At 39.3% G+C, this 14,596-nt stretch overlaps 1 protein-coding gene across 1 annotated transcript in view; it reads left to right on the top strand.

Annotated features, from left to right (window-relative positions):
* LOC127575971 (E3 ubiquitin-protein ligase SH3RF3-like) overlaps window positions 1–14,596 on the top strand; it is a 243,699-nt gene that overhangs the window by 130,773 nt on the left and 98,330 nt on the right. Inside the window, exon 3 of the mRNA XM_052026276.1 lies at window positions 10,050–10,090. Coding sequence (XP_051882236.1) covers window positions 10,050–10,090 — 41 coding nt within the window. The remainder of the gene's footprint in view (window positions 1–10,049; window positions 10,091–14,596) is intronic.

The following is a 14,596-nucleotide window of genomic DNA, read 5'->3' as shown; positions in this document are numbered from 1 at the left end:
GGCTGATGGACTCAGGGTTGAAATTCTAGATAATGGAATCTAGATAGTATGTATATCAGTGATAGAACATGAGAAAATAAGAGCAGGAGTAGGTCACTCACGCCACCCTCTCCCTGTCCCACTACCCAATATGATCGTGGCTGATCTGCCCCAAGCCTCATCTTTTCTTTTGTGCCAGCTTCCCATTGTTCTCAATTCCCTGATCTTTCAAAAGTGTATGTACATCCTGTTCAAACACCTCTCCATTGATCTCGCTTCCCACAAGAAATTCCAGAGATTAAGGTAAATGAGAGGTTTAAAAGAAAGAGGTGGAGGAAAGTTGCATAAAGATAGTCAGGGGAACAGAGAAAGAAGGTGATAGGAACAGAGACCATGCTAGTGATTGAGGAACTTGCACATAAAGCAGATTGGGAAAGCTTCAGAGTGATCAAGACCAGAGGTGACAAGGTATGAAAGGGGAGATGGAGTCACAGAAGTTTATAGAGTTAGAGGGAGGCAGCCTCTGTTATACGGAAAATATGGAATCCAAGATAAGATAAGATACCTTTTATTAGTCACATGTCCATCGAAACACACAGTGAAATACATATTTTTGCATGGTGTTCTGGGGGCAGCCTGCAAGTGTTGCCACGCTTCCGGCGCCAACGTAGCATGCCCACAACTTCCTAACCTGTACACCTTTGGAATGTGGGAGAAAACCCATGCAGACACGGGAAGAATGTACAAATTACTTACAGACAGCAGCCGGAATTGAACCTGGGTAGTTGGCACTGTAATAGCATCATGCTAACCACTACACTACCGTGACTGCCCGTCACTCCACTCTGGGTTGAATAGGATATTAAAAAGAATAAATGCATCAAATTTCTGGCTGAGGGACAATTAACATCTGTGTGTGGATTGCCAGAACATGGGTCAGTTGACTTCATGGAACTCGTTGCCATGTAGTTTAAACCAAGACTAACTTGATAATAAATGCAAGTATAATAAATACATTTGTAATGCAGGCTAAATTCCTGATATCTCTTTTACTTCTCATGAAAGGGTTGGTTGCCAAATGGCTGTGAGCTGATTCCACTGTGGGTTGGGTGGAGCTTCTCAATTAGAGAATTGATTTTAAAAAATGTAAATTAATATTTATTTGGCACAGCAGCAATTCAGATGCTTAACTGGAAAAATGAAGTCAGTGCCCAGGAAGCAATAGTGCCAATTCACAACGCAGTCCTAGATAGGGGAGAGCTACATTTTAAAAAAAAATTTCCATAAGTTGCACAAGTGTATGCCAATTTCCATCTTTACTTTAGGGATTCTCATGCTGGAACCACGTGAACCAGATGCTTCCTAAGTTGTTTTTTTACAGGTCTCTTATTCAGGAATCACAGCCATGAGAACTCATTGCCATTGAGCATAATGATGATAGACCTAGCATTGCAGCTAACAGAACAAATCTATGAATTGTTTATTAGCTACTCTACTGCAATGTAAAAGGGCCTCCAGATGACTTCAGATAATGACTGGTACATTGGACTGAATATAGAGAGAAAAAGTGGATGACACATAAATTCCACGAATAGCATTGAAATAAAGACAAATGAGGTTGAAAATGAACATTCTCAAGATGTCCAATTAATTCAGAACAGCGTTTAATAAAGTCAATGGAATGTTGAGCTATTTTGCCAGAACAGTAGGATATAATAAGTCTGAGGAAGTTTCAATGAAACCGTGCAGAGTTTGGGAGAGTACATGAAGCTAATCTTACCGCCACCTTTACCTTACCACCTCTTTAACCTCACTGCTCTGCTAATCTTATCATCCCGTTCATTTTATCACCCACCAATCTTACCAGCCTGCTAATCTTATCACTCCACTAATCTTATCATTACTATAATCATAGTGCACCACTAATATTACCACCCTGTTAATCTTACCTCCCATTATTCTTACTGTCCCATTAATTTCACCACCCTACTTACCTTTTCCCCCTGCTGGCCTTACTAACTTGCTTAATGCACTACCCCACTAATGCGATTCACAGGAGATTTCTGCTGGGCGAAGAGCTTGTCATTTATAATAGCTAGATTTCTCTTGAGATGTAAATTGGGATGGCATGGTTTGCCATTTTAGGGTAAAACCAGCTGAAACATGGATTAATGTTTATCAAATAATGTTAGGACTCCTTGGATTCTTATCACTTAAATGATTTAAAATGTACCTTTTATTACGGGGACTGAAGTACCAAAAATAATGGGTGTGGGAGCATTGTTGTTGGGTTATAATCCAGAGTCCAGAATGAGTGGAAATCCCACCATGGCAGCTTGAGGATTAGAAAGTTATTTCTTTTGACAATGTTTTTACAGGTCATATTTTGTATTAGCTCAGATGGTAAGTGATGGGACAAATTGGATTAAGTCATCGGTCTTCCGAATGCAATGCTTTGTTCTAGAATGGGAAGACGAGAAAATATCTATTCTTGTTTGATAACCCTCCCATTACTCGGTATATTTTAGGCACTCTATCAATATGTTCTAATTGTGAGACTTTTCTGTTGTCAACTCCAGCCAAAGTTCCAACAGCTTGGGTGAAAGTTGTGTTAACCTTTAAATAGCCTGTTCCTGTATACCGCCAACAGAGAGAAAATAAAACACCTTGCTTTCTGTCTTCGACCAAAGTTCCTATATGCTGCTTGTTAATTTGTAAAATCTGAATTTTTGACTTTTTTTCTCCCGTTAATTAGATGTTTCTTTATTTTCTGAGATCAAATATGAGATCAGCCAAGGTCAAATGTGACAATTTCCACTAGGAATTTTGGGTAATTTTGTCTAATTTTGAAGAAAAAAATTGACATTAAAAAGGCACATTTTAGTCTTGTCCCAGACATGATCAGCATTGTGGGGTACAGATTTCATTTTCACTCCGGGAAGATGGACGCAACACACCAGCAACACTCCTGCATCTGTTTAAATCATGGACCAAGTAGTGTCATTTTCTCATTTTGTAATGAATGGTTTATGGTCAAATATTAAATACCTCACTATATTGGAAGACAAATTCTACATGCCTTGTGTATAGAAAAATATTTGCTGTGTATAACAATGCTATTGCAGTTTTAAAATCTGAGGCAGATCATAAAATGACTGCTGCTGACTCAGATATTGGCTCAGGGTATATTGTCAAAATCAATTTGCTGCATAGCAAAGCGGATGATTAACTTTTAATCTTATGGGACGGTGTCAGTGTGAGATGACCATAAATTTGTGATCACAAGAATATTGTATGAGACAAAGTTCTAAACCAAAGCAAACAGAATGTAACTTGAGATCCTCTTGATGTCATTATTTTTAATTTTCCTGGTTAAAGAATTTGAAAAGCACATTTCTGAATTGATAGGGAAGAGCTTTTGTTGTAGGAGAATATCCTCCGTATGCCCACATATGAAACAAAACCCCATTGATTGGCAGCAAGTGCAGATAGGTGCTTGTATGTGGGATTTTGACATGTTTCATTGTGATTTATATCGTTCTACGTTCTTTTCACTTTCAAGAAGTGGAATTAATTAATTCTATTCCAGAGATTAATTGCGCATGTATTATACCTTTTGCCAGACAACACCCATTGAAATTCAGTTCACAGCTTGAGGGAAGTTCTTGTGAAACCTCTTTATATTAGGTTTTGATTGACTGGGCCTTGCTAATGGTCTCCGCAATAAAACCACAGTATTCTTGCACATTGTACTTGACTTGATAGCAGAGAGATTACCAGAGGTATCAAATGACCCTCTATTCAAAGGTTAGTGTGATGCCAATTTGGAACCTTAATTTTGTGCATATGAGAAAAAAGATCTAAAAATAAGAATTAAAGCATTTTTTATTTACTTCTTCAAACATATAAACTTAGCTTTTAATTCATGTATCAATTCTAATTGCTTTGTAATTCAGTTCTTTCTTTTGCAAGCACACTAGCTGCATTTTAGACAATATAGTGCCTTTTTTTTGTCCTACAATTTTGGTTTTAATTTGGTTCCCGTTTTAATTTGGTTCCCATTTTAATTGCAAATCATGAGAGCACCTTTTTATCACAACTTGTGCTAATCAGTAACAGTGTACAATCTGGAAATATGTGAAAGTAGCAGATGTCAGCACCAATCCTCGTACAACACCGATTTGATGCTGGCCCTGCCAATTTGTGTTATGATGATCCAGCTAATGCAGATTGTCCACTATGATGTCAGTTAGATATCTCCATGAATGCACTGCCAGAAGTGGTACTGACAAACGGAGATTCTTTCCCGCCATCACCTGTATGAAACCTGTGACCCATTCCAAACTGATGACCTCTACCACCAAGAAGGAACAGGGCTACCATTTTGCTGGAATGGTGAACTTGCTTCATCCAAGGCCACCCCCTCTAATTGTCTCAGTGTCATTCACTAGGGAAGCCTAGTATGAAAAATTGTATTAAAGATTTTGGTCTCTGTACACCTCTGTTCTCAGATTGACTGACCAAAGGGGTTTCTGCTTTACCACTAGTCACCAGCCAGGTAACATCGTGAAGACACCCTTCTCACTGACTTTTCTTATTTGTTTGAGGAAATTTGTTTGCAGGATTTCAGCACTTTGCATTTTTGATAATGTGACTATGGTCATACATTCATTGCCAGGCAGTGCATTTAAGAGTACTGAATTATTGGATCAGCTATCTATTCTGTACAATAAACTGACCCTTGCAAGGGTCTTGCTATTGTACCACAGTCAAGTAGACATTTCTCTTTGTTATCCTCAACCATGATCCCTAGCTAGTACTTCAGTGGAACCGAATGCTTTTCTCAGCAGTCATCCACATAGCATGCTTTGCAGCAGATACCATTAAATAGTGATTAGAAGCTGGGGCATTTTTCAGGACATTGAGACCAGTTGCAGCACCTTGTCCACTGCCCTGACTAAGTTTTTAGTAGTGCACTCCTCTTTTTCTTAGGCTGTTCCCCAGAATCAAGGATGACTTGTTTCTACTGCATTTCTGAAGTTCTAGTGTGAAATCTGCAGACTGCCACAAGTGGGGCAGGTGATGCATGATAGGGCAGATACTCTATGTAAGTGGATTGAACTGGGGACTTCTGGAAACATTTAACAAAATTTTAATTATAACTTGACAGTGTTAGACATCACAAATGTTGTAACTTCCATTTTCTTCCAACTCTCATGCATACAGTTTTGATAATTATTAATTATTCAACTATATTTCAGTAAAGGTATAGTATTTCTGTTCTTTTCAAGAGAAGTACAGAACAATGGATAAAGCCAATCAGTCACACTTTTTGATGACAATGCTTGATCCAAGCAGCAATGAGAATTCTAGATTTATAGTTGAATGTTACTGGGTTGGCTCTAGGCTCATAGTTGTAACCAACTAGGTTTTTTGGCAGCTTCCTGACAGGGAACAGAAGCAACACTTCAATTACCAAGGTGTTGTCATTCTCAATGGCTGTGATCTCCAGGTCTGCCATAATTAGTTTAATTAGACTGCATTGTGAAAAGACAGTCATTGCATAGAGAAAAAATAAGACTGTAAAAGAATGATATTGGAAGAATTGTGCAGCTGTGATGGTTATGGGTCTTTGACAAGGTTTACATTTTGTGGAATTTTTACAAAGTTGCCTCTTGGCAAGGGGAGTGAGTTGAGGGTATGGATGGGTGTCACTTATGGGTGCCACTTGTGAACAATGGAGATGAGGCACACTGAGGCTTTAATGACCTCTTTCATCTTATTATTTCTGTCAGCCTTCACTTTCCTTGATCGAGGTGGGCGTAGCGGCTGAGGAGCTGCTTAGAGTTCGGTGGGTGATGTGACTAGAAAGGCCCGTGCATTAATTTTCATTCTTGAAGATCACTTGTGTATGTTGTATAAAACTAAAGCAGGAAGATCCTGATGGTTTTGCACATTTGAATAGATAGGGAGATAAAAAAGTGTGAATTTAGCTGGTGAATGTCAAAGGGTAAAGATGCATGATATTTTTCACATGATCTCACTGCTAGGCCAGAAGGTTGAAGTTCAAGTCCTACTCCCAAGATTTGAACACAAAAACCTCAACAGCCCCTCCAGTGCTGTGCTGAAGGATTGTTGAAGGTATCATCTTTCAAATGAGATAGTAAACTAAAACCCAATTTGATCTCTGGAGTCAATGCAAAACCTTTTTGGTGTCTTCTGGAAGGAAGCCAGTGGAGTTTTTCCAGTTTTCCAGCAATATTTATCCTCAACATTTCTAAAGTAGATTATCTTAGTTGTTATCACACTACCATTAGTGAAAATTGACTGCCTTGTTTCCTATACTAAAGTAATGACTACAATTTAGAAAGCACTTCATTGGTTGTAAAGTGGTTTGGGTTGTCCTGAAAGAGAAGTAAAGAGTGCTCTCTTTATATGGGGAAAAACTTATTTGAATAGGAATCTCAATCACTGTAGCTGAAGAATAAAGAATTTATTAAGATTGGCAATTAAACCATGTGAGCTCATGCTAGAAATGCCCTTCCCTCTTTTGAAAGTAATGTCATAGATGCCTCTTGTGTCACTGCTAGCTGCACCTCTAGCTGTTACTACCTGTATACGCATGGGCTCTTATAGAACATAGAACATTACAGCACAGTACAGGCCCTTCGGCCCACAATGTTGTGCCAACATTTTATTCTGCTCTAAGATCTATCTAACCCTTCCCTCCCACATACCCCCCTCCCATTTCTCTATCATTCATATGTCTATCTAAGAGTCTCTTAAATGTCCCTAATGTATCTGCCCCCACAACCTCTGCTGGCAGTGCATTCCACACACCCACCACTCTCTGTGCAAAAAAAAACTTACCCCTGACATCTTACCCCTGACATCCCCCTTGTATCTTCCTCCAATCACCTTAAAATTATGTCCCCTCATGTTAACCCCTCTTCTGTATAATGAGGGATCAATTTGCGCAGTAGGGAAAACAATTAATAATCTGAGCTCCATTTTGTAAGTATTTAAAATTGCAGATAAATACATATAGAGTTCACTTCAGCTGGAATAGGGAAAACAGGGAATCCTGGAGTAAACTACATACAAGGTGGGAAATTAGACTGGGTCTGGGCATTAATCTGGAAGTTGCTGCCAGAGATTCCCTGCACCACCTCAGTGAGCATTTCACAGTCTGAATGAGTGGCTGAGCACTGAAATCAGTACTGTCATGAGAACATGGCTCATTCCTACTATTTTCTCATCAAACGCACTAGAACAAAATAGAGCTGGTGGGTTCAGGAGTAAGTGAATCTCTAAAAGCTGAAAGAGTGGTAATTATAACAAACAACCTCTCTAGCTTTGAAATTTAACTTTATATATAGGAAGTTTTACTACTTCAACATTTAATAAGAGTTGGACATTTTAAAATAATGTTTTTTTACTTTTCCATCTGTGACAATCACACTTTTTACTCAACTTTTAGCCTGCACAGGATTTAATTCTAATTTGTATTAACTGATTTCCACCTTCTGCTCTCAATTTTGTGTGCCTCAGTGTGGATTCTTAAGCCTGATTGGTTGAAAACCTTTCCTACATCATTTTCAGCTCAAAGGCACCATGGATCCCTTGTAGAGAGCATTGCACTGGATCAGATGCCAAATCAGAGCAAGTTTCTGCTCTAAAACCAGGAGCTCTCATTAGCAGCTCTCAGTGAATTGAACAGTATGCAACATTTCTTTGCCATTGGTACATTGGGTCTAATATTAGAGGATAAAGCACCAATATTTAGAGACTTGAAGCTCTGTAGGAAATGTTCAAATTATCATTCTGCTGAGATACCTGATCACTGATGGTGCCACCGTGCAGGAGGGAGAAAATTTGTTTTAGGAGGCAGTTACCAGGAGAGAATGGATTTATAACGGGATTGGCCTTCATCATTATAATACCATTAAACCAAAAGCACTGATGGTGAAAATTCATTACAGTACATTCTTTTAATTATTTACCTATTGTACTGTGCTTCCACTATAAGGTTATTTGAGCAGCTGAGTGCAGGTTCCTTTTATACTTACTGCGAGATAATTTACCTTTTTTGGCGTTTAAAGGGTTAAACTTTCTGTGCCGTTCTCTTGACACAGTTTGGAATAGTGTGGCACTAATGAAGTTTATTACCATTCAAAGAATAGGCACCCAGACATTCTGAACCAGTAAATTATATAATGAAAATGAGCTAGTCTGGGCTGTGCTATTGATGTGAACAGAAGGATTACAAGCAGACTGAGGGTACAAAGAATGAAGCAGTGTGGCAGCCAGATGACATATGCTGGCTTTTTGTGATTCATGTCTTGCTTGCTCATTCAGACAGGCAGACTGATTAATTTGGCTGCGTAAGCTGCAGCACTCAGACATCTGTTGATAATATGTGATTAACACATACAAATGTAAACAGCTCTGATCGATAAGAAATAATTTAAAAGCTTGAAATCCCTCAAGTTAATAGCATCTCTAACTACTTTGCTGGACTGGGATTTAGTTGGCCAGGTCCTAGAGAATATGTAATAATATTTGGCAATCAGCAATTTTACTGAGATTGTTCATGTCCTGATTTAAAAGCATGTTGAAGGCGGTGGGAGTATAATTTGAACCCCTTGGACTGGGTAGAAGAGGGGCAGGAGGATTTAAATCTTTAAAATAGGAAACCTGGCATTTAAGCTACCAGAAACCAGGGCAGGTTTTGAGTCAGGCAAGTAACTGGATTCTGACAGATGGGTCAGTAATTATGATAAAGTAATTATAATTCATACTATTTGTGAATTTTTGCCATAATATCGTCAACTGTTTGGGATGCATGCCTTTGATTTAAGAATCTCTTTACTATAATATGCCACTCTCCTACAGGAATACAGTTGTTCCAGAAGGACATCCCATTTGTAAGTTAATAAATGGCTTTATTTAAAACAAGGCTTTGTCTTAAGATTTTATCATCAATTTGAATTTGAAGGCTCCAGGCTGTGTTATCCAAAGCTCAGGATACCTGGCAGTTGATCGGGTGTTGGGAACTATAAGAAGCAAAGGTGATTTTCTAGCGCTGCTCATGGCTTGGAGGATTGTTACCCCTGGACCTCAAGGGTAACCTCCCACAATCAGCTTCCCTTAATGCTTTGCCCATTTCCTCCTCCTGTGATCCAATGTCTTCTGTCCCACAATCTCCACCCCAGCCCTCACCCCTTACCTCTCCTCAACAATCCAACACCTGATCTATCATCCATACCTCTCTCCCTCCTCTCCTGTCCTTGGTTGCAACTTTGTGTTTTGTCCAAGATATCAGTAGTTCAAGGTCACACCACTCCTTCTCCAACTCCCCGTTAGATCAATGTTGATAACTTAAGAGAAGATGGGAAGCAGAAAATGGAAGGGAATTCTGTTATCCTCAAGGATGCTGAACAATTTTTGTGCCATTTTAATGTGCTGGCTGTTGATTATATAGAATGTGTTTCATTATAATAATTATTCACACAATTGGTGATATATTTAAAGACTCAAAATTTATTAAGTACATGAAAATAATTCTTTGCACGTTGTAAATTCTTTTGCACAACAATGGAATAATGCCCAAGTATTCTGTTTTAGTGAGGTGGGTCCTGCATTGTTTACTTAGATCATTAGATAAATAATGAATTAAGACGAACCAACACAAAAAATATTTTTAGAATTTTAGGCCTATCAGTAACTATGTAAAATACATGAGTTAATATTTGCAGAAAAATATGAAACAAATGTTATAGTAACATATTAGGGGTTAAGACGGGCAATTTGACTTGTAGCTTGGCACGTACACCTTTTGTTTTAGAGAAGAGCTTGTTCAATCAGAGTAACCTGTTTCTTAGCTGAGTGGAGGCAGGCCCACTGCTGACTCCAGGCAGGGGCATGTTCACTGAGTTCATGGATACGTTCCCATTGGATTTTGTGTCTAATCTGTTGGCAAACAAAACAGATGTATTTTTCATCATCCTGAATGTTGCAGTGTGGAGCAGTAAACTGTTCATCGGGGGAGAAGAGGATGTGGACGACAGGTGGAATCTTGGATGTCCCAGTAGCCTCAATCAGTGGACTAGTGACTATTGGAAAGAAATAAGCAATGCAACACATTACAGATTTACCCAGGTAAATGCTGGGTCAATATTTCCCTTCCTGATGGCATTTGTATTGCATTACATTTTATGCAATCCATTTATACACACGCTCTGCATTTGTGTGCCTTCAACTACTTCAATTTTCTCGATCTCCAACCAATCTATTATCTTATCAACCCTGTTGCACAACCTCTAGGTCATGGGCACTAGTCCCAGGATTTCTGTATGAATACCTAACCTGAAACCAGTGTGGGGTGTACCCAACCACAGACCTACATGCGAGCACCCAAATCCAGGTCCTTGTATGTGTACCTGACCTATGTGCCATCCCACACTGAATGTCCCTAATAAGCCACAAGAGGAGTCTGCTTTTAGCTCTTTATGGATAGCTGCTTTCAGCCAGGACTGATGGATAGGCAGCAGTTATGAGTGTTGAGCAGAATGTTAACTTTGGCGCAAGTGCCTGTAACTGCAACAAAACTTGATGATCATGAGGTTCACTAATTTTATTTATCACCAACGTTTAAGTATTGGAATCTTAGGAAAATCAGCTCTGTGTTCTTCTGTGCCTTTTGAAAGGTAATGAAAACAACATAGAAATGCAACATGTCTTCAAGCATGCACTGGACTTGTGCTCATTCTGAAGCACAGCCCCACCACTTCCCACACCCCCCACCATATTCTTTTCCTGTCCAGATTTATAAATGGATAAGATTAAAATTTCATGTCTTTGGTTTATGTAGGTACAAATGCAAGATGAACACCAGTGTGTATCTATGTGAGGTACTCTTTATGTAGAGGCCATGTAGGTCACAAAGCCCATTGTTCATCTGCAAGTGAATGATTAGTGTTCACCTCAGTTCCATCAGTGGTTACTTAGTATGTTTGCCTCCCCTGCTTGCTAAATATTTAACTAATAAAAAAATCCACACATATATAAAATATATGCAAAAAATAATTGAGCTCTTGAATGTAAAAATCTGTTACGTGGGACAAAAGCTTGCAAAGCTGATTTCCTATGAGAATTTATGTCTGTTTTTGATCTCTTCAAAGCTTATTGCTGAGAGAAATCATTTGCATTTAAAAGATACCAAATCCCTTTAGCACAGGCCTGTATCTGTTAATTTTAAAAAGGAACATAAAATATATCTGCAGTTTTCTCCAATGCTTTTCAAGATCAAATTTTGTATCTTTTTTAATTACATGAGATTTTTAAATATTGCAAATTGAATAGTTTTAAATTTTTACTTTTTGTATGTTCCTGGTTCCAGAAAGATTTACTCACTGAGCCAAGTTTGTGTTGCAACCTTTAGTCTGTAAATGTGACTGTTGAGATACTAAATAAATTTCTAGGAGGTGGGTGGGCATGCTGGAACAACTTGATACATTGATTAATTTCCCTGTGACCTTTTGAGAGGCATGTAAATTTTGCCTCTTCCTGTCCTGCTAAATTTTTACTTTTAACTAACCTCAAAAATTGCTTATTAAAGAGAGAGCTGATTATGTTCTTCTTGCAGGACGCCATGTGTCAAGAATGGGGAATTGGTTGCCAATTGCTACTGTCAACAGGATTTAAACATTAAAATGTCGATTAGTAACTTTCATAAAGACAGGGTTTGTCATCAGGCAGGAAATTCTTTATGCACTTAACCTTTCTAATTGGTCAAAAGTATTATAAACCATGTCTGTAACCAAAACCATGTGCATTATTTTCTAAGTAGCATGGTTTACTCAGAATCAGTCAATGATTTGAACACTTTTGGTTGATTAGAGTTACTGGAGAAGTAGTATCCTTCTCACAGTTTATTATGCCTCCAAGTTTGGTGTCATCTGCACATTTGGAGATTGTGCCCTGTATGACCTAGTACAAATCATTAGTATATATTCCTGAGCAGTTCTAGTACTGACCACTGGGGAACTCAACTGTTTGCTTTCCTCCAGTCTGAAAACAGCCCCATCACTACTACTACTTGTTTCCTGTTACATAGCCAATTTTCTACCTATGCTGCTACAGCCAATTTTATCCTATGGCCTTCAATCTTGATGATAAGGCTATTAAGTGGCACCTTGTCAAACACCTTTTGGATGCCCATATTTACCACATCAACTGCATTAACTTGATTGACCATATTACTTCATCAAAAAACTCTATTAAGTTAGTTACACAGGATTTACCTTTTTAATGCTGGCTTTTAGTAATCCATCCATGCTTATCCACGTGACTGCTAATTCTGGTCACAGCATGTAGAACCTTCTCAATCATTCAGATTAAACTGGTCTGCAGTTATTGAGTTTATCGCGGCACCCTTTTTTGAACAAGGGTGTGATATTTTCAATTTTCCAATCCTCAGGCACCATACCTGAATCTATAGATTGGAAGACTATGGCCAGGACCTCTGAAGCTTCCTCCCTTATTTCTTTCAGCAATCTCTCTCATCTGGATCAGGCGATTTCCCCACTTTAAGTGAAGCTGGCCTTTCTAGTACCTCCCCTTCATTAATTTTAGCCTATCTAGAATCTTGTTGAAACCTTCCTTTGCTGAAACTCCATCTTTGTGCAAAGTACTCATTTTAAACCTCAGCGCGCCCTCCAACTCCATCAGTACATTTCCTTTTTGGTTTCTGATGCTTTTTGGCCACCTCTTCTTACAACCTTTTCCAGTTCACAGGCATACATAATTTTTTTTGGATTCCCTTTTATATTCGATCACACGTTGTCCTTATGCTCTCTCCTTTCCTCTCATTTCCTTTGTTGCATCCGCACTGAACTTGGTGTAATCAGCCTGGTTCTCACTTGTGTTGACAGTCTGGCAATCTGTTATGTGCTTTTTGCTTTAGTGCTTTTTTTACTCCTTTCTTTTTGGTCCTCTATGAATCTTTGGCTTTAGTTTCCTTACTTTTCTGCCTCATGGTAATGTACCTAGACTATAGCTGAAATATTTCCACTTCAAAGGCTGTGATAATTTTGCTTGTCAACCTTTGATTCCAATTTGCCTAATGCAAGAGTTCTTCATATTCAGTTGAAATTTGCCATTCTCCAGTTGACTATTTTTACTCTGGAGTGCTCTATATAATTTTCCATTGCTTCTCAAAATCTTGTGATATTATGATCACTGTTTCCTGGATGTTCCCCCATTGATACTTGCCCCACTAGCAGAGCCAAACCCAGCAATGTTGCCATCCTTATTTGACCTGAAGCATGTCCACTCCCAGGTGATTATAAACTGTCAGACAAGCTGGGATAAGGTGCAGTGACCCTCTCTCTGACAAACAGTTAGGCCTAGGGGGGTGGGTGCTCTGGTCGGGTTGCTAGGTGCGGCAGAGTTAAAACTGTGCGCGTGTTTTTACATCAGGATCCCCAGATAGAAGCAAGACTGATTGGCAAGCTTGGCTCTTTATCAATGTTCCTGAAGAGGTTGCAGCTCATCATCAGGAATCAGGGAAAAGTTGATGAGAATGTGGGGAGAATAAAAGAAAGGGATTAATTAGGATTAATGCAAATGGGTGGTTGATGGTTAGCGCAGACTAAGAAAGTGATAGGACACTTAAGTGTTCCACACATCTGACCTGCTAGATTTCCAGAGACCAAGCTAGCCACGGTGAAACTTAAATGGTAATAAAATCCAAGACATTACTGATGTATTTAAATGACAGTCTGCCCCCTGAACCTCCCCCCCACAATGAGTCTATAAGTTGCTTTGTTCTCCCCACCCCTCATTACCCCATGAGATCCTACCTATACTGAATCTCAAGATGTGCAAGTTTGAGGATATTATGTTGGTATTGTTTTATTATTGTCACTTGTACCGAGGTACAGTGAAAAACTTGTCTTGCATACAGTTAGTACAGATCAATTCTTATCACAGTGCTTTGAGGTAGTACAGAGTAATACATTAACAGAATACATAGTAAAGTGTCACAGCTACAGAGAAAGTGCATTGCAGGTAAACAATAAGGTGCAAGGTCATAACAAGGTAGATTGTGAGGTCAAGAGTCCATCTTATCATATAAGGGAACTGTTCAATAGTCTTATAACAGCAGGATAGAAGCTGTCTTGAGCCTGGTGGTAAGTGCCCTCAGGCTCCTGTATCCTCTGCCTGATGGGAGGGGGAGAAGAGAGAATGACCCAGGTGGGTGGGGTCTTTGATTATGCTGGCTGCTTCACCAAGGCAGCGAGAAGTATGGACAGAGGCCATGGAGGGGAGGCTGGTTTCTGTGATGTGCCAAGCTGTGTCCACAATTCTCTGCACTTTCTTGCGGTCCTGGGCAGAGCAGTTGCCATACCAAGCCATGATGCATCCAGATAGGATGCTTTCTATGGTGCATTGATAAAAGTTGGTGAGGGTCGACGGGGACATGCCAAATTTCTTTAGCGTCCTGAGGAAGTAGAGGTGCTGGTGAGCTTTCTTAGCCGTGGTGTCTGCATGGTTGGTCCAGTACAGGCTATTGGTGATGTTCACTCCTCGGAACTTGAAGTTTGAATTTTGA

The sequence above is a fragment of the Pristis pectinata genome, chromosome 11 (assembly GCF_009764475.1).
Source record: "Pristis pectinata isolate sPriPec2 chromosome 11, sPriPec2.1.pri, whole genome shotgun sequence".
Classification (NCBI taxonomy): domain Eukaryota; kingdom Metazoa; phylum Chordata; class Chondrichthyes; order Rhinopristiformes; family Pristidae; genus Pristis; species Pristis pectinata.
The sequence above is the reverse complement of the archived record's forward strand: the minus strand, read 5'-3'. Positions and strand labels throughout refer to the sequence as shown.